We start from the raw sequence: 19,579 nt of genomic DNA on the forward strand, positions 1-19,579 counted from the left end.
CGGTCTGTTACGCAGGGGGTGGAGGTAAACTACCTTTTGTTGGTCCCTACTGCCTTTAAAATTTCTTTCGGTTGGAACTTTGGTATAAATAGGTCTTTTTTCCACTTACATCACACGCAGAGTCTTCACCTGCCTGACCAGCGTTCGGCATCTCCTGCGCCAGCCCAGAGCGGGTCCTGAGCCGCCCCCAGCGTCCCGCTGGGAACAGGCGCGCGGTGACCGGCTCGCGCCGGCTCCCGCTGACCTCACTGCTACGTCCCCATCGCTTCACCTGGACGGTTTGGGGTTCTAAACGCTGATTTTATGAATATTTTGAAACGTTACTTTATAAACGGGGGAAATACTGAGACTTAAGGCAAAAAACCTGAAAAACTTAAAGTCTATAGCTATTATTATACTTAAAACGTGTAGTTGCACAAATGAACTGCAATAACTATTGGGCGACGAACAAACCTGAAATAACAAATGTACACGTGAATTTACACATTCCTGAGCTGCTCTGGTGTTTCCCGCTTCGCCTCGGGGCCCGTGTTCGCGTTCCCGGTTGCCGGAGCTGGGGCCGGAGGGGCCGGGGCGAGGGGTCTCCCTGCTGCCTGCCCGGGCTCTGCCGCGGCCAGGAGGGCTCGGTGCCACCGCGGCAAAGCCAGCGGCCCAGGAGAGCTGGAGAGGACGGGGGCTCTTCGGTCAAGGCTGCCTATTCTCTCGGGTATCTTTTTTTCTCAAGGTAATTTCTTGGGTTTTCTGAACCTGGAAGTGATCTGTGGTGTTTTAACAGCTCTTGTTTTGCTTTGGTGGCTTGTGAAAAATTGAACAGGATGAAGTCAAGAAATAAAATGCTTGGAAATAAGCGTTCATTAAAACACCCGGTGACTAAGAATATAGCGTGGATTAGAAGATGGACCTTTACCAAGGGGAGAGCAGGGTTGGGAGAGTGAAAGAAGCGAGTGTCTGGTGTCCCGCAAGCTCTGGTCTTCCACTAACTGATCAGGATTGGGGTATTTTTTTCCTAAAGCCCCTGGTTCTTTGGAATCATGCGGTCATGTTAAAAAACCAAACCTGCGTGTAAAAAGCTGAGCCCTTGTGGCTGCAGGAAAAAACGCTTGAGAATGACTGTCAGAGGCTCAGCGACTGGAAGACGAATGGAAACCGGAGCCAGGCAGGGGCTCCCCAGGGTTACTGGGCCACCCCCGGGACTGCTCCTCTTTGTGGGTGTCGGGAGCTGCCCGTGCCCGGATCCAGCCCGCGAAGCCTCCAGCCATCCCCTGCTGCGGGCAATGCCGGTGCTGGCGGCACCCGACCAGACGTGATGCCAAATGCTTTGCGTGACCACAGCGTCCTCTTGTACAACTCATCTCCTCTGACCGGGGGATCATTAGATCCTCTGTCAGAGAGGGGACTCATCCCCGGGGACTTTCCGTGCACCCCAGCCTGGCTACGGTTCTCGGGCTCCTGGGAGAGCACTCTGCCAGCGATGCGGGTTGCCATCTGAGAGAGCCCTGCAGAGTTCCCTCCGGAGACTGACCGTCGTCGCTTTGACCTTCCTCGTGGGCAGCGGTGGGGGAGTCCCCGTTGGGCGCAGCGCCCCGGCTCTCGGCCGGACCGGGGTGGGAGGCTCTGAGACGAGTTGCTTCTGGCTGGGGCAGGGAGGCGTCCCCCCGTGAAGGACGTGGAGAGAATTAATGTTATGTTTTCTTACCTCTGCTGCCTCTGCTCGTAATTTATCAGGAGACACGACTGCAGTTCACGCTCGGGGGGGAGGTTACTTACTGACGCGCTCCGAGGTTCCTGCCAGGCTAGGCAGGCAATTAAAGCTGAGCTGATGAATGGTCTGATTTGGGCTCCAATTCATTAGCTAATCATAAGAAATGAGCAGACAGAAAATCAGCCCAATTCAGGAACTTGCGAGAGGTTCATTACCGGTCCCTCCGGGCCCCTGCGCTGCTCCACGCGCCCATCCAGAGCTGCCTTCCCGGCTCTGCTGACGGAGGCGATGCTCCGGGTGCTGCGAGCGCGGCTCAGCCCCCTGCGCCTTCAGCCGGGCAGGCCGAGAACGAGGTATTTCCATTACAGGGACACATTACGCTGCGGTACACCTGCAACTGTATTTTGCCTGTCCTGATGTTGTTTTCTCTGCGCTCTGTGCTTCACGTAACCGTTCGTGCTAAAACAGAAGACTGCAGAGGTGGTGGCTCAGCGGGGCCCGGGCTCGGACCGGCCTCTCCGTGCCATTGAGAGCGCAGAGGGAGACAGCCCTGCGGGGGAAAGGGGTGGCCTTCCCCTGCCGACCCTCCTGGCCAGCTCGGGAGTGACAGAACGGGGTCCCAATACTGGTGTCTAACCTCTCTTCCCTGAAGAAACAGGGCTGGAGGGAGCCTGGAGGATGGGCAGAGAGGCGGGAAGTCAAATATATTTATAAAAAGAACAGAAACCCTTGAAGAGCTCGCCCACCTCCCTGTAAAGCTACCGCCCCCCTACCAACATGTGATGCCTCCCTTTCATCGCTGCCGATTAAAAAAAGTAAGAGTTGGATGGCAGCAGGCAGAGATGGACAGGGCTTTGGAGCAGATCTTCACGGAAGATGCGGAGTGCTTCAGGGCAGCAGCCCAGAGCCGAAACTGAGACTGCCGTCTGCTCATGCCCCAGGAACCCGGGTGGTTGTTCTGCCTGCAGGGTAACGGCCGTTGGAGTAACCGTTCCAGGACAGACGTTTTCAGTCCGGTGCCCTTAGAGAACTGCTCCCCGACAGACCCAGTCGATGTCTTCCCCGGCGCGATCGGCTTCTCCGTGTAGACGAGGGCCGGTTGTCGGGCACCGCCTCGCTCGGCGCTCGGGGCAAAGCTCCGGGTCAGCTCCTACGGGAGGTTCTGCTTTAGCCTGGGCTTTTGGCAGAAGAAGGTCTGAGTCCGAGTCCCTCTTGCTTGGGAAGCTCCTCGGGAGGTAACGCGGCCCAGATGCTTCCTCCCAGGTGTTGGCGGGGGGAGTGGGGAAGATGAGGAGCACTGGACGACTGCGCAGTGGGCTGCAGTATGAAACCGGTGGGCAGGAACGTCTATGGGAAGCAGGTGCTTATTAGACCTGTTGCGTTAAAATATGTCCTGTTTTCAGTTCTCTCTCCCTACATATTTTGAATATATTTAGGGCATTTATCACCATAGCATCAAAGCACTGAAATATCCTATGCAAGGAACTCTGAAAGATCTGTTCCAAAATAGCTGCCTGCTCTTCTACCAAAGCGCCAATTTTGCTGTCAGTGCGTCCCTTCCCTGCACTGCCCGGGACCGTGCGCGCACGTGCGCGGGTGTCAGAGCCCCCTCTGTCCCCGTCAGCCCGACGCTGTCACTCGTTGTCGTAACGCGGAGGGTTAAGGGTCAAGTCCAGGAGAGATTTACGGTGCTTTTCGGTGTGTTTGTCTTAAGTCTTCCGTATCATGTAACGGGCTGAACAGTTTTGCAGGCTCCCCTGCATGCATGGGCGCTGGGAAACCCTGTTGCTGTTTATCTTGATATGAGGGGATAAAGGGGTGGGTCTGTTCCATGAAAGCCAATATTCTGAAGTGATAATATGAGCGGTATCCAGCTGTCGTGAGCCCAGATGCGCAGAAAAACCTTATGGCTTATTAAGTCTTAAGGCATGCTGAGCACCTTTGGCTTTTCCTGATGCTCCTGGTGTCCCCTGAAGCTTAGCGCATCTGGTAGGTCAAACCAAAGGAGGTGCTGTCCTTCCTCATACCTGGGCTTTGGTGGCAGGACCGAGGCGTGAGGAGCGGGGCCGCAGTCACTTCTGTCCGTTGCTCTCTCAGCTTTGCATTTTGCAGCCCTAAACTGAACTTTAAATTCGCCCCCGCTGCCCGGCCTCCGCGCCTGCCTCCCCTGGGAAAACCTGCCCCGCCTGTAGGTTGAATGTACAGGGGCACTTACTCCGGTGCTCATCTGTCCGAAGCCCCCAGTGGGTTACAGGTTGTTTTGGTTTTGCTCCTCGTCTTCAAACGCCTCTGTGCATGCAGGTCGCACTCAGCTCCCTCCTGAGCGTCAGCAGTTACCGGTGTGCTCCCGGTCTGGAGAACGCTCCTCCTGAGCTCCTGGTGGAACAGGCGCCGGGGTCTTGCCGGGCAGGGCTACTTGCTGACAACAAGGGCAGGTCTTTGACCGGAGCCGCCGCAGGGTCCCTGGCCCATCGTCTCGTTCCCGCTCCCCGGGGACACGGAGCTGTGCCGCAGCCGGGGACCTCACGGCTGCCTCTCGCTGCAGAGTGTAAAAGCCGGGGATCGGCACCAGCCGCGGTGACTGCGCCGGGATCGGCCCCTCCCCCTCCCCGGGCACAGCCCCGTCTGCTCCCGGCGGCGGCCGTTGTCCTGCTCAGCAAACCGCGCGACCACGGCGGTCCCGTGAGACCTCGGCTCTGTTGTACCGGCGTGAGATGAGGACACCGGTGTCTGGGGGCAGCAAAACGCAGCAGTCCCCCCTCCTTCCCTACGCACCCCGACCCTGCCACGTGTTCAGCTGGGCCTCGCCTTTCCTACTGCTCCTCCTTTGCCAGCGTTTCCATCTGCAGAATCAGTTCTGGGGTAGCCACAGCCACCCGTGCCACCGCCTCCTGTGAGTCTCTCGGGAGGTACGCTGTTGAAGTGCCCCGGTGCCTCGTCAGCGGATTACCGGTCAGGTCACACGAGCCCTCTCTCCTGTCATTAGCTCGCAGAAAGGGATCAGCTGGAGCCAGGCGCGAGCCGGCAGCCCCTCCTTCCCCTCCAAACCAACACGATAAATTACTACCCAAGCTGGTCCTGGGCATACCTGGTGCAATTCGTTATTTATTTCTGAATGGGCTTGGGAGAAGGGGAGGTCTTCTTGGTTATAGAGACCAGAAGTTTTCTGGTTTAGTTTTAAAGGGATGAGAGGAGTCGTCGGCAAAGAACCGGCATGTCTCCTCTGAGGTGTTCAACTGCCTTTGAGGTGGCGTTGCTGAGAGTCATGTGCCCTCTCTTATTTGCAGCTGCACCACCTTCTATACCGGGGCCAACCGCCCATTTTCAGTTTGTCAGGATTTTTCTGCAGGAGCTTAAATAGTGACGGAGAGCATAAGGTGAAAAACTTATCTGTGCCATTGGTGGTTTCTGTGCTGCTGAAGATCCCTGCAGGCAGATGCCAGCCCCCCGCTCGCAAACAGAAAAAGTCTGAAAGACTGAAAGAAAAGGGGCTGTAGACTAGTAAATTATTTTATCCATTCCCTTTTCTTAGTTCCAGAAGAAAATGTCCTCTGTGGCTGTGCCAGTGCCTCAGAGAGTTTCCATTGACCAGTGGAGTTAATCTCACGGCTTTTGTATGCCGTTAACCAGGGATGTGATTTTACAGCAGTTTTGGAAGAAGCACAGCTACCGCCGTTGGGAGATGTAGCGGTCGGTGGTTGTGGCTAGGGTGGGAATTGCTGCTCTATAAACCAGCCACAAAAACAAAGTATGAAAAACAAAAGCTGTCGTGCACGGGTTTGGTGGTGAGCGGTCCCAGCTCGGGCTCTGCCGGCTTCCCCGTGGGTTCACGGGAGGGACCCGGGGCTCTGCTGAGCACCGGAGCCGGTGCTGCCGGCCCGGGGGGGCGATCTGCGGCACGGTGAATGCTGAATTCGGCTTTCTATTACGTAGACAATGTTTCATGCATCTTAACATAGACCTAAACCCGTGAATTCCGCTTAGGATATTTACAAAAGCACAATCTGAAAGGGTGGGCGGTGGGAAGGAGTTGGAGTGAGCTCGTGGACTGCGAGGAGGTACGTGACAGGTAATTAGGGGAAACCAAGCGATGAGGAGAACTGTGATTCAATACCCCTGTCTGCAGTCTAAGTGACTGCGGTAATGGCACGTCCCTTTCCATCGTCCCTTTCCTCTCCAAATCACCTTTTAAACTATATTCTGTGTTAAAACTCCTGGACTAAAACCAAACAGAAAAGCAAGCAGGCAACCAACCGAACACAAAAATCTGAGCGACCCCCCCTCAAAAGGCAACACGAACCGTCAGCTAGGAACTGACTGATTTTGATTTATGGTTTCTTTATCCTGCAGAAGCAGGAAAGTAATGAACCAGTGTTTTGATCTCTGTGGGCTTTCCTGCAGCAGTGAGGAGATCAAAACAAGCTTAACTGTTTCTGATACCTGCGCCGCCTTCTTCCCCCTCCCGCTCCTTCTCCAGTACCGTACGGGCAGCCTCACACGGCGCCAAAGGACATCAGTTTTGTGGATGCCACAAACCCCGTTCACGTCTCGCAGCAGCCCCTGGGGCCGTGGGGCTCCTCCTGCCGCGCTGGGCACAGCGGGGGCCGGGACAGGACTCTCCCTCCCGCGCAGGGATCGGTGCCGTCCTGTCCCATCCCGCTCCCCTGGGATCTTCCCCCGCTCCTCTGCAAGCCCCAGACTTGCAGGTGCCGGGGGCGCCAGCGGCGTGGAGGTGTGGGGACATGGGGAGCTCCTGCCCCTCACCAGCGGTGGAGGTGGTGGGAGCGGTGGAGGTGGTGGGCCGGTGGGGGTCCGGGGTGCTCGCCCCTCGCAGGAGGGAGGGGAGGCGCAGGCGTGAAGGAGAGCGAGCGGAGGAGTTACCCCGTCAGTTTGCAGAAATGCTGCTGTAGTTCTTCTTGACAGGGAAGGTCAACTGCCCGGAGAGGTCCAGCGACAGCGCCTTCGGGTGCAGCGCCCGGCGCTGGTGCAGGGGGCTGGAGCTGGTCCTGGGCGAGTAGAGCACCGCCAGCTCGGGGCCCGGCAGGCTGGCTTCTGGCAGGAGAGCCTCCACCGCGGCCGCCGGCTCCGTCCTGCCGCGCGGCAGGCTCGGGGAGGGCTGCAGGCTGTGCCGCTTGGGCGGCGGCGGGCTGTGGTTCTGGAACCTCACCGTCTTCACTTGCTGCAACGAGAAAGGGACCAGAGTCACAGTGGGAAAAGCAGCCACCCGCCGCCCCTGCCGGGATCTGCCCTGGGGAACGGGGCGGTGAGCTGAGGGGACAACTGGCTCCTTCCCGGGGGCAGAGGGTGCCTGCGGAGAAGCCCAGTGGGATGTGCCGCCGATCGCGGGGGAAGAGAGCCCCAGGGGACGCCCAGCGTGGAGCAGCAGTGCCACAGCTACCACAGAGCCCGAGACCGAGGAGAGCCGGTCCAGGAGCCATCCCCCCAGTGAGCGGAGAGAGCGGAGGGGAAGAGCAGGTGGCGGCACGACGCGAGGACGGAGGGCGGCCCGTCCTGCCGTGCCCCTCGCGCGGAGCCCGCGGTTTCTCTCCAGCTGATGACGTTCCTCCCGGGAGCTCTGAGGTCACTTGGGCACTCAGGGGCTCGTGGAAGGATTTACTCTTTGGGTGCCACGGGAAGGGAAAGTCGTCACTAGGGCAGTTTGCAGAATGATTTTATATTTAGGAAATTTCCCTCTGGCTGCCAGAGGGGAAAGAAATGGCCATTCCAAATGGCTCAGCCAAAGCGATGTGAGGGAGATGGGGGGAGGTCTGTAGAGACCAGCCTGACGCACGGTCTGACACCCAGGTCTGTGGCGTTCGCTCATTTGCTCCCAAACTCTCAGGGACCCTGGTGGGATTTTTGCCTAATCTAAGACCTCAGAAAAATCTCCAGATTTGATGGTGACTGCACATTGGTTTACACTGAAAGCGTCCCTGCAGCATCTTGCCTTTCTTACGGCAATGATTCTTAAGGGCTGAGTCTGCCCAGCAGAGTCAGCAACACAAATATGCAGGTACCAATCCCAGTAATTTCTGTCAGGAGAAAACCTGGCAAGAATGGAGCGCAGCCCTCGAGGGCTTTGGCCCCGGGCAATACTGGGCTGAGGCTGAGTGCCAGTCCCACTGGACGGGGGACCCTCTGGAGCAGCGGTAACCGTGGCCGTACCTTCTCGGCGCTGTTGCGGGACGTGTCTGGTTTCACCAGGATGGATGGCGGGGCCGACGCAGGTGGCTTTGGAGCTGCCTCGCTCTTCGCTGGAGGGTCTTTGGCATCCAGGATCACGGAGCTGCACACAGAGGGAGTTCTGCTTTCCCCTCCTCTGACCACAAGTGCCGGCGAAGCGTCGTGGGAGAAGTTTGGTCTCGTTCCTGCCTCGGCCACGCCAGCACCAGGCGGGATGCTGTGCGGCTGGGGGCTGGCGTGCTGGTACACCTGAAACTGCTGAGGTCGTACCGCAGCCATGGAAGGGCGCCTGAGGGAGCCGGCAACGTGCACGGGGGTCCCTGCCTGCCCCGGCCTCTGCAGGGATCCGTCTGGGGAGCAAGAACAGTTGGGAGGAGGTAAGTCAGCAGGAATGCAAAATGGTACAGGCAAGGCGAGAGGCAGAAGCGAGCAGCGGTTGCAGCCCCGCACGGCCGGCCCTGCTCACGGGGATGCTGTGGGGCCGCAGCTCCCGGGGATCGCCGTGCACCGGGGCCGGCGTGCAGTCGCACCATTGGCCTCCGTGGCCTGCCTCGACACTGCTGAGGCCAACAAACCCAAACCCTCAGCCCCCTGAGTTTGCACAACAACTCATGCCACAGGAATTCTTCTGTCTTGGATAGGACCGGTCTGGTTTCCGAGAGCCGGCCCTGCCTTCTCCCGGGCTGCAGATGCTCCCGGTGCAAACACGGCGACACGGTAACCCCAGACACCAGGTTGTGCGGCCTCAGCGGGATGCGGTTGGGTTCTCCTGCCCGGCCGTGCAAGCCGTGGGTCCTGCTTGGCTGCTCCATCCCATAGCTGCCTCCCCGTCTGCCGCGCGGGAAGTCACGCACTGTATTCTGCAGTTTTTTGCTGTTTACAAGATTGATTTTTTTAAACAGAGCCACCACGGGAATGAGTCCTTTTTGGTATGAGAACTCCTAAGAGAAATCCGATTTTGAGTGTAAAGACACTGCCCGTGGCCCTTGCCAATGCGCCTCCCCTGTGCCAGGGCACTGCCGGCCGCCAGCAGCAGCTCCGTGCCAGCGCTGGAGGATGTGCCGCCGGTTGCCCAAACGCACTTGGAAATGTGGTCCGAAGCAGCGTGTATGGGCTGAAGCTGAAGCTTGCCAGCCTCGCTGGCCACAACACAACCCACTGGGCTCTGCATAAGCCTTCGCAAAGAGTTTTTCTGTGCTGAGTCAAAAGAACCTGAAATTACCAAAATAAGCACAGCTGGGGAAGCCGGTGGAGAGGGAGCCCGGCCGCGCTGCCAGCCTGGCCGGAGGTGTTCGCTGAGGCGCCCTCTCCTGCCCTCCGTCCCCGGGAGGGTGTTTCCTACAGCCCCGGGCGTGCGCAAGTGAGCAGCGCGTAGTGGGTCTTTGCGGAGGAGGAGAAGAAAAACAGAGCTGATACGGAGGTTTTTTCCCTCCAGCGCTCTGCTACATCAAGGCTTTTGACTTCACAATTTCACTGGGTAACTCCTGCTTCTTTTTTTCATGAAGTATCCTTTCTCACCTTCAGGCTATTCATGATTTTATGCATCTCGGATATTTCCAAGCTGAAATTTTTTTCTCCTGAAATAGAAATTATTCTGTTCCCTTCATCACCCTCCTGCATTCTTTTCCTGATTTTGCTATATGCTCTTTGAGTTATCAGAAATACATGAAGTGTTCAGGATTTGAGTTCTACAGAACTCCCCCAATGGCACAGCTGAGTTTTACTCTCTTGTTCTGGGTTCCTTTCTTAATAATTCCTAATAATACTCTAAAGTAACCTTTTTAAAATTGCTCCTGAGCATGGAGTTGGAGCCCTCAAAGAGCCATTGGTGACAATCCCAAAACCTTTCTCCAGACTGATAAAAGCTAATTGAAGGCCCAAAGTTGTGTGTGTATAATTAGGGATTATTTCTCCCCATATCTGTGTATCAACATTTCAGCTCCCATTTTAGTGCCCTGTCGGTGGCTGTTGTGGATTTCAAAGGTTGGATTTGCTGATTTATGTTTTCCAAGATCACCGCAGAAGTCCCTTTTGGCTTGGGACAGTCCACGTTTACCCTGCTGGAGTTTGTATTTCATTTTCTTTGTTTGCTGCATGAGGATACCTCTATGTCTAACGCCCCCCCTACTCCATTGTTTAAATGTTCTTGGTTAACCGATGCATTTTCAGCCGCGTTTGAGCGGTCGGTCCGGGTGCGCTGGCTGGCATCGCCTCCTCCTTTCCACCTTTGCAGGGGATTAGCCCCCCCGGGCACTTCGCCCCCTCCCCTGCCAGCCCGGAGGGTTAATCCACAGAGCTGGCGGAAGGCTTTGCTACGCTCAGCCTAAGAAACCGCATTTTCCTTCGCGTGCAGCCCCTTGCCCAGCGGCAGGATAACGCTGCCTGTCCCCGGCACTCAGCCCGGCTGTAATGAGGGCCCTTGGAAAGACCCTTCCCAAGAGCCGGTTTCACAGGGGGGTGCAGCAGGGTGACAGCGCGGTCACTCTGTGTCTGCAAACCCGTCGTGTCAGCCGGGGACGCCCGTGCCCACAGCTCACGCCGTGGGGAGATGCTGCGAGTGCCCCGGGGAACGGCCGGTCCCTGCTCGTGTGCTCAGCCTGACGCAGGAGCTGAGCCCTGGCAGGGACCACGCGGGAGAGCTGCTGTTTTCATGCTCACGTTCACTTCTCTTTTACGGCTCGGGTGCTAATTGCAGGCAGCCAGTGTGGTCTGGGGGGGACGCGTCTGGCTTCTCCCTCCCAGAGACCCCAAAGCACTTACTCTTCCTCGTGCTGCCACGTCCGCGCCGCAGCGATGCCTGTCCCGAGGCCGCCGCAGCCGCGCTCCTCCCGGGCGAGGTGATGGGCACGGGCAGCAGCGCTGGCTTCAAGGGTCTGCTCTGCCTGGGGCCGTTTTCCGAGATGCTCCCTTGGGACGAGAGCGAGGAGGTTGATAGCGTCCATGAGGCGTACAGGGAAGGCATCTTTGAGTCAGAGAGATTAGATTTCCTGTTTGAAATGAAAAAGACAATAAGCTGAGACTAGACTTGCGGTTTTGTAAGGAAAGCAGGGGTTTGCCCAAAGGAGTACACAATGGCTTTAATGCGCCTGCACTGCTCCCAAGTCAGGGCTTTGGTGGGAAATGCTATGCATGATGCAGTTAGTTCAGGTTTCTGACGCCGTTATAACAAGGGCTTTCATCTTTCTGCACCTGGTTTATGAGAAATGATTCCCAAATAGGGTTAGGATTTGTTGCAGTGACCCCATGGCATTGCAGAAGGGACCTCCAGACACCAGCTCTCCCCCTGCAATTTGCCCAGACGCGCTCCCTCCTACCCCTACCCTGCCCCTTCCCCGCACGGCAGCGTGCTGGATGGCACCTTCAGCCGGAGCGGTGCGAGGCCCCTCCCGGCGCGGGGGCCGGTCCGGTCCGCACGGAGCGGGGCAGAGGCGTTATCTGTGCTCCTGTCGTCTGGCTCGAGCTTCCCCTCCCCGTTTGGGCAGCTCTGCCGTGCACAGCAGCTGCCTCGGGTTACCCTCCTCTTCCTCTGCCTTCCCTGGAGAGCTCATCTTCATGCTTTCGCGTGCGGCCACTGAATTGCCAAAAAACCTATAAACTTTCCCCACAAGCACACTGACCAAATATCGCTCCAAATTCCTCAATGAAGTCCTTTTGTTAACTCCTTAAAGGAAGGAAAACCCATTCCTCTGATTCTTCTTTACCTTTTTGGGGGGTGGAACAATGATTTATGGTTTAATGACTGAGCGGTGATTCATCAAATAAGTCGGGCATCAATTTATTACAGAGAAATTTCCTGAGGAGGACAGACCAGCAGCTCCAAGACCAGCGCTTACGGTTGAAGCGCTTTATGAGGCTATTTAGGGTGACTGGGCTGTGCTCTTCGTTATTTGTTTGCTCTGTTTATCGGTGAGGTGGGGTGGCGGTGTTATCGGCGGTTACATGGTGAAGAAACGAGCCGGAGAGACGAAGGCTCATCACCAGCGCTCCCGAATGCCGGGAGGGCGCAGAGGGGGCGGCGCTGGGATTAAAGCAGCACTGGGACCTCCGGCCTGAGCCCAGCGACCTGGCAGCACAAGAGGCCAGCAGGGAAGGCGCAGCGAGGGAGAGGGGAACCAAACGGCGGCGGGAGGATCTGGGAGCGCGCGGTGAATTTTTGCCGTGTCTCTGGAAGGCTCTTGGGGACCAGAGGCCGCGACACCCGTCTGCCCCCTCGGTGCCACCCTTGGCCCTGCGCAGAGGCGCGGGTGGCTGCGCGCTGCCGTCCCCGCGGGACGCAGCCGCCCCCACGGGCAGAGGGCAGAGCTCCCCGCGCCCGTGTCCCCGTCCCCGCTCCCGCAGTCGGGGCCGGACCATCGCAGCGAGTTTGCAGGCATGGAAACCCCGCTCCAAATCATGAAATCACAGTCCCAGGAGAGGCGCCCTGACTTACCCCGCTTTCTATTTGCAGAAGCAGAGCACTACATTTCTAAGCTGTTCGTCGTTTCTCTGCCTAACCTGAGCGTATCTCAGGGGAACTAAGGGCACAGGCAGTTTTTTTTCTCTCCTGAATTGTATATTTTAATTATTGCTCTTTATAACGCGTGCTTGTTTAGCTAGATCAATGGCGCCCAGTGATTAAGTGCCTGCTCTAAAGGCAGTATTTTGACTCTAGAAGAGCCTTCAGCTTGTGGTTTCCCTTCTGGCAGGAAAAAAAAAAAAAAGACCAGAGTCATCCAAAAGGAATAAAGGCGAGTCCGAGCACAGACACGCTGCCGCTCACCCTGGCTCCCAGACTAACTCATCAAAATGTGCCGGTTGTCTCAGCTTTGGTCTTTGCCAAAGCTCCTGGACCGAATTAAACAGTCATGGGAGAAGCTGCTGATGTCTCTGTGGACATCCCCGCTGCAACACAAGCGGACGAAGCTGCTGTTCACTCGCCCGGACCATGTGCCCCTCGGAGGGGAACACTGCCAGCCCCCTCCGCTCCCTGGTGTCTCCCGGCCGCGAGAGGCGGCTGTTGGAGGGAGATGCGATTCCCACATGGTGCATGCAGCCAAGTCGGTACACGGAGAAATAAAATGCATGAGAGCTGCCGGGTGTCGTCCTGCCCGGGCGAGGAATCCCTGGCCCTTGGTCGCACTGCAGGAATCCCCTGCGGTGGTTCCTCTGCGGGAACGGACGACCCCAAATCCTACGTGTTACCCACTCCCCTCTCCGCACGTTATTGTTTCATGTAAGGAGAACCAGACCTGAAGAGGGGAGCGACGTAGTTGCTGGGGAAGATCCCCACTCTCCCCGTGACGAGGGACATGCCCCGCAGCCAGCCGTCGTGGTCTTTCCCAAAGACGCGGACCCCTTCTCCCTTCTGCAGCTCCAGCTCCTCCGGTCCGTGAGCCACGTAGGGATGGAGAGCCACACACCTGGGGAGAGAGGGGGGGAGGGGCAGGGAGGGCAGTAACTGCCCCCGTGCAGGAGCGCGTCCCGAACCTCCTGGGTTGACCTGTGCTGAAGCACTGACGCTGCTGGCTTTGGGTGGGCGACGGCTCGTTGCCTGAAGCCTCGTCAACCAGCACTCGCATCGAGGATTTGGGTGCTGCTGTTACTGCGGAGAGAACTGCGCGGGGAAGAAACTGCCTGTAACTTCAGGCCAAAGGGGGTATGAATAAAAGACGAGCCAACAGGAGTGGAGAACAAAGCAGATCCCATCGATGGTTTCTGTCCCAGAAGCGCCAGCCAAGCCAGCCGAGGGCGACAAGCGCTAGGGAGGAGAAAGCCGCTGTTGCGCACCTCACCGTGAGCGCCTCATTGGAATAACTGATGAAGGGCTGATGCGTACCTGTCCTAAGGCAAAGCAGCATGAAAGAATGCAGGTACGATGCTCTGTCCGAGCGACAGCATCAAGAACACGTTCTGCCTTTGAACTCTGTGGTGAGCCAGAGGCCTTGCATCTGCTTGCCTTGGGCATCATCTGGAGGGCTTCGGAGGCGAGCGGAGCACTGCTGGTACAGCAACGCGCCTGTCACCCGTCCGCCTCCCTCTTCTCCTCCTGCCGCGACCGGGCCCCTGCGGACACTAACGCTGGGACGGCAGTCGCTGCCACTGGGGCCCTTTGAGAATAAAGTGGACAGAGGAGGAGGTACGGGGCTCTGCTCTGGGCTCGCGAGGAAACTGGACCAGAAATTAATTTGAGATCCCCTCTAGGCGGTTCTGGTGTCACCCTGGGACTGCGACGAGGTGATGAGGCTTTGTTCTCCACAGTGCACCGTGTGTGACCACACACCAAAACAGGAGCAAAAGAAAAGCGTATTTTGCAAAACTGTCCCCTGTTTGCTCTTTGAAGAACTTTAGTTTGTCTCCAGTGTAACACATTTAATTTAATTGCATTGTTGTTTTTTTTTTAAGGGGAGTGATCTGCTCCCAAATATTACAGAGTTACAGACCAATACAGCAATTATCAGATGTTATTTAAAAACCAGAAACAGCAGACTAGTTGTCTACATAGTCAAGGGCTCTCCCATAACTTTTAAAAATATTTCCCTCTCGCTGTTGTTTGGAACAATCACTTGAAAGTTTGACTTGAAGTGCCTGTCTTTATAAAGCGACTTTTCCTTCTGTTACTTGCACAGACCAGGCGATGGGTCAGTGAAAGGGTGTTCTAATTCTGCAGTGGTTTATTACTTTATACAGGATTCACCTTGAAGGGCAGGACAGGCAGATACTGGTTTGATATTTTGTAGGGTTGAAAAAGGAGCTGTGCAAACAAGGCAGCTGACGGAACACTTCAGCACAATCCTCATCCTGCAAATTATTTTAAGGTCTTTGGAGTTTTCTCGTGCTTAGGATTAAGTGTGAGCAATAGTCTTGGGTGACCTATGCTAATGCACGGAAGTAGCGAACATCACGAGTGTGGTACACATTTATAGATGTTGCTCATGTGTACTAGTGTTCCACAGGTCCGGCTCCACACTGTGGAGGTGCTAATTACCACGTAGACGGCTTGTTGCTATTTTGTTGTGCAAGGGTGGTGCACCTGCTGGGAGTGTAGTAATTCAACTGTGATACTAAATCTCTGCGACCCCCTGCTTAGACCAGCCAAGTACATCCCTGCGGGGATCTGAGCACACGGGGGCTGCGCTCTGGTCTGCCTTTGCCTCCCGGCTCGCAAGAACCTTTGGCTGGACAAGCCTCAGCTGAAGGGACAGACAATTACATGACCCCCCCAACGTATTCCCGTTTCCTTACGTACATATAAGCTGATATGTGGTGCTGCAGATGGGGAAGAGTGACGATGGCTGCGGAGTGCCCCAGTGATCCCGGTGCAGGGTAGTAAGATGCACTGACCTACGGGGAGAAAGAAAGCAAAGAAAACAATATATTAATCTGAATATAGGCTTATTTTAGCCACTGGAAGAGCAGCTAAAAACATTTGACAGGCTTCAACCACCCTTCAAAAAAAACCCCAAACCAAAACAAGACGTTTCAGGAGAAATAAGTTTGGAGCATTTAACAAAAAAAAAAGAGCAGGCAGTCAGAGGAAGACTCACTTCAACACCGAGACGCTCTCTAGGGTATGGCTCAGCCAGACTGATGGTGCTTATCCCGTCCTGTAAATGCGGAACTTGTTGGGACAGCCAACCAGCTAACCTGCTGCGTGAGGAGGCGCTCAGGACAATGAGGAAACAGGATGAACTTCACCGAACAGCCGTGACTTCCAAGTTTGAGCCCTAAACCTGTAATTGCTGCTTATCTCATATATCTGAGATCCACTCGAGTGGGGGAACACTCCTTCGCCTCTCTCCTTGCGTGCAGTGTTTTCTCACCCCGTGTCGCTTGGCCCTGAACAAGGGGAGCACCTTTGATTCACTCACCGTCTCTGGTGCCTGTGTCGGGAAGGAAGAGGGGTTTGGGAAGGCAGCATTTCAAGCCCAGACTTTGCTAACCAGGAGGAGACCGTCGCGTCTGCCGGGTCGGGACTGGTGTAATCATTGCTGTTTCCCTTGTTATTTATTTAGCTCCAGCTGGGAGTATTGGCATTGTCTAAACCCTAAATAATACAGTCCTTGCCCCAGTGATCTTTTAATAACTATTATTAAAGCTATTTACCACGTCTGTGGCGTCCCGAGGAGCTCCACAGCCCCGTGCGGACGCGCGGTGCCGGCGGTGCCGGGTAGGGGGTAGCCTGCCGCCGCACCGGCAGCGCGGGCAGGGGCACCTTGTTCGGGTTTGCCTTTGGTTTGGGGTGGCTCTTTCCCCACCGTCATTTTGCATCGAGGGAGAGATACCAGCCACCATAATGCCCCCTCTGTCCTCTCCCAGGGGTCTTTCATGTTCCAGGGAGGACCCTCAGCCCCGCTCTGCTGTCAGCGTAACTGCCCTGGACACGCCGTGCCGGACCTGCTGCGGCGGGGGCGAGTGCCTGTCCCTGCTGCCGCCCGCCGAAGGCGAGGAGATGACTCCTTGGGTCTCCTTGCTCACCTGGTGAGGACGCGGGCAGCGTGCTGGGCTGTTCCCTTTCCTCTGTCCCTCCACGTCTCGCAGGTTGAGTGACATCCACCCGCTTAGGGGCTTTCTGAGGTGGGGGCCCTCTGTCCGGTGTCCTGCTGAGTGTCTGGCTGCTACCCCCCAACGCCAGAACCTGCCTGCCAGCTGTTTCTGTTCTTCCGAGTTTGGTTTGCTTATGTGTCCTTGGTGCTCGCTGGGCTCAGGCGTGGTGCCACCACGGGCAGCTGTCCCCCCCTCGCGTGGCACTGCTCCCTGCAGAGGCTTCAGCTCCACCAGGGGGCTGAGAGGAGATGGAGCTGTTGCTGCAAGGGTGAAGGCCACCCAGTAGAAAGAATAGAAGTTGTTTCTACAAATGCCAGCTTCTCAAATAAGAGCAGTCCTGCTCGCACGCCCTGCAGATGGAGGAGTAAATAGGATGACCTCCCTGAGGCTGACAAACTCTGCACCTCCCCCTCCAGCGTGCTCTGTGGGCTGGAGGGAGTTCCAGATGCCACGAACAGGGCATGGAGACATTTCGCTTGGTTGCCAGTCCAAAGTGGGTTAGCATTTCATGGCTGGCTGATTGAATGAGCAGTACAAAATCAGTACTAGAACTATTAGATATGGGAAATGTTAATCCTTTTCCAAAACCATCTGATGAACATGCAGCTAAACCCCCTAAAGTATATTGGCCAACTATACAAGGTACTTCCACGAAGAAATGCTACTGAAGTGCTTGGCGGAGGCGGAGGCGGAGGTCTAAGTGCTGCCTCTGCTCTTTTCCCCTCCGTTGGGGCCACGTCTCCTGGACCACCTATTGGCGTCTTCCCCCTCAGTCAGGAGATGTGCAGTGCGAGAGGGTTATCTGATCGGGGAATTCCTGCCATGCCAGAGAAGGAAGGTGCTGGGCTAGATCCCGCTGGGAGCCCCACGACAGCACGCTTTAAGGGAAATATTTTCCGTGCTGGTTGCAAAGCTATCTTTCAAACGGCAAAAGCAAAACAATTTAAGCTGAACTTCTTGACCAGTCCTAGCTGGCCGCCTTGTTTACATGCCCAGCGGCGAGGCAGAGGATTAGCTGGACCAAGGACAACACCATCTCTCTCCTCCAGAGGTGGTCCCTCCCGGCGGGGGCTGGAGCCGTGGCAGTAATACCCTGTGCCGCCGTACTGCCTTGCTTTGGAGGCTCTCCAAGAAGCATTAGGAGATTAGCGCGGTCTCTCCAGCCCCGCGGAGGCAGGGAGGGTTCGTTATCTCCGCTTCACAGGCGGGAGGGCCGAGCTCTGTCGCAGGATGGAGGGAGCGGCGCTGCCACCCCTGGCACTGCCGCCTTGGGGGCCGGGACGGTGTCCTCGGCGGTATTCGTCTGCCACCTCTCACCGGCAGTGTTTGGTTCTGAAAATGGTGAGAACAGGCGGTGCGGCCGAGCCCGGCTCAGGAAGGTCCCAGTTACCAAACCCGCTGGTCTGTGCCCACCGCGCGCACTCCTCCTCCTCCGTTTGGTTTCTACCCTGAACTTTGCTTTTCCGCTTGTCCCTGTGCTGGCAGCGCAGCAAACGGCGGGGCCGGGAGGTGACGGGGGGCGCGCGCAGTGCTGCGCAGGCTGGGCCCGCGGCGTTGGAGGAAAGGATGGCAGCGTTCAGTGCGGCATCCTCGGGATGCTCTCTTCTGCTGATCTAGCCCTGCTACAGCACAAAAACGTACCCCGGGGGAGCTGCTGTGAGCAAGCGGGTCACCCCCGTTTGGCACCCGGCGCTGGGCGCGCTGAGGCGTGAGTGGCGTTGTGCGGCTGCGGGAGCGCGGCTGCTCTCGGGGGGTGGAAACAGCTCCCAGCGGGGCAGGGCGGCTGCAGCCGCGTCCCTGCGGAACCTCAGCCAGCGGGAAGTCACCGGGCCGGGATGTGGCCGGCAGTCATGCTCTCCAGCGAAGACCACAGGATCTTTAACGATGCAAGTTGTCAGGGCTTTAATCTCGTATTCATTTCAAATCTAATGTCTAGTGGTCACGTCTGTAACGCAGTGCTGGGGCACTGGCTTAGCAAGGACTGAGGGAAAAAAAGAAGTGACTCACCAGCTCTCTTGCTCTCCAGTAAGTCAAGTTAATTAAAAAACCCAGCAACTGTAGCTGCTGCCTCTGGACCCGGAGTGACAGGTAAGCCTCAAACCGTCTTTGCGTTCCTCGTTTTCTAGTCCAGGTAGGGTCAGACCAGGCTCTCATATAAAATTGATTTGAAATTATAATTCTGTTTTAATAAGTTTGATCCCTAAAACCTTTGAAATTTGTGGATTTGGAGTTTCTTTTTCCGGCATTGGAGCAAAATGACAAGCTTTTGCTGGTTTTCCTGATGGACCTGTGTTGAAATGTCTGCTTCTGGATGGAAAGCTTAATGCTTTTTATCTCTCTCTGTTCCCCCTCTGCATGGATCCTTTCAGAGCCTGCTTTAAAGCTGGTTTTGTATTTTCAACAGAGAGGAAAAAAGATTGAATGAAATATTTTCCAGCCACGTATAATTGATTTCAGCATTCACTTTTGCTGATCTCCTGCGAGTACCTTGCAAGCCCTTATAAGTACAAAAGTTTCATTTCCTGCCTCTCCTTAAATCCCTCTCTTACTCCATCTCCCTATCCAGTGTGTCGCCAACGTGATTTCTGGCTTGGCTCCTCTCTGCAGCGCGCTGCCGACACGGGCACTGCTCTGTCGAGAGTGTTCATGAGATGCCTCGTGGGGAGGGAGATTTTCCCATTCCATCGCGGGGCAGTCGGTGCTACTGGAACTTGGGTCCTGCAAATTTCCCATCATTTATCCCATAGAAAAGCCAAATGTACTTGGCGGCTGATGTCAGGTTTATCAGCTCACTTGGACGAGCGGCAAAGGGTAGCAGCAGCTCTTAGCCAGATGCTTCCTGACCCGCGTGCCGCCAGAGCTGGGGAGTAAGCCCAGTTGTGACTGGGAAGAGGTTCCTGCTGCTGCTGGTGCTTCCTGCTGGGAGCGGAGAGGGCGGGCGCAGTGCCGCAGTGCCGCAGTGCCGCGCTGCAGCCGCTTGCACAACAGGCACATGCACAGACACGGTGTGCCACAAGCCCTGCAAACTGGTTCTGGCTCCCGCCTGAGCCCGCTTGGCACCACGACGGGGAAGGAAGAGCAGGAGGAGGGCGGGCGGCAGTGCCAGCTGCTGCCGGTTATTCCCTTGTATGGGCTGAAATGAGTCTGACCTGATCCTTGGTGGTGGAAATG

General features: G+C 56.4%; 1 protein-coding gene across 1 annotated transcript in view; it reads right to left on the reverse strand.

Moving 5' to 3' along the window:
* Window positions 1-6,587: 6,587 nt before the first annotated feature.
* The window catches only part of SH3RF2 (SH3 domain containing ring finger 2), a gene marked incomplete at its 3' end in the record, with an annotated part of 39,854 nt that continues 26,862 nt past the window's right edge, over window positions 6,588-19,579 (reverse strand). Inside the window, exons 4-8 of the mRNA XM_082489844.1 lie at window positions 15,111-15,205; window positions 13,114-13,284; window positions 10,646-10,872; window positions 7,868-8,235; window positions 6,588-6,881 (exon numbers count right to left, since the gene is read on the reverse strand). Coding sequence (XP_082345970.1) covers window positions 6,588-6,881; window positions 7,868-8,235; window positions 10,646-10,872; window positions 13,114-13,284; window positions 15,111-15,205 — 1,155 coding nt within the window. The remainder of the gene's footprint in view (window positions 6,882-7,867; window positions 8,236-10,645; window positions 10,873-13,113; window positions 13,285-15,110; window positions 15,206-19,579) is intronic.

Source organism: Vanellus vanellus, assembly GCF_965231255.1.
Source record: "Vanellus vanellus genome assembly, chromosome: 13".
Lineage (NCBI taxonomy): Eukaryota > Metazoa > Chordata > Aves > Charadriiformes > Charadriidae > Vanellus > Vanellus vanellus.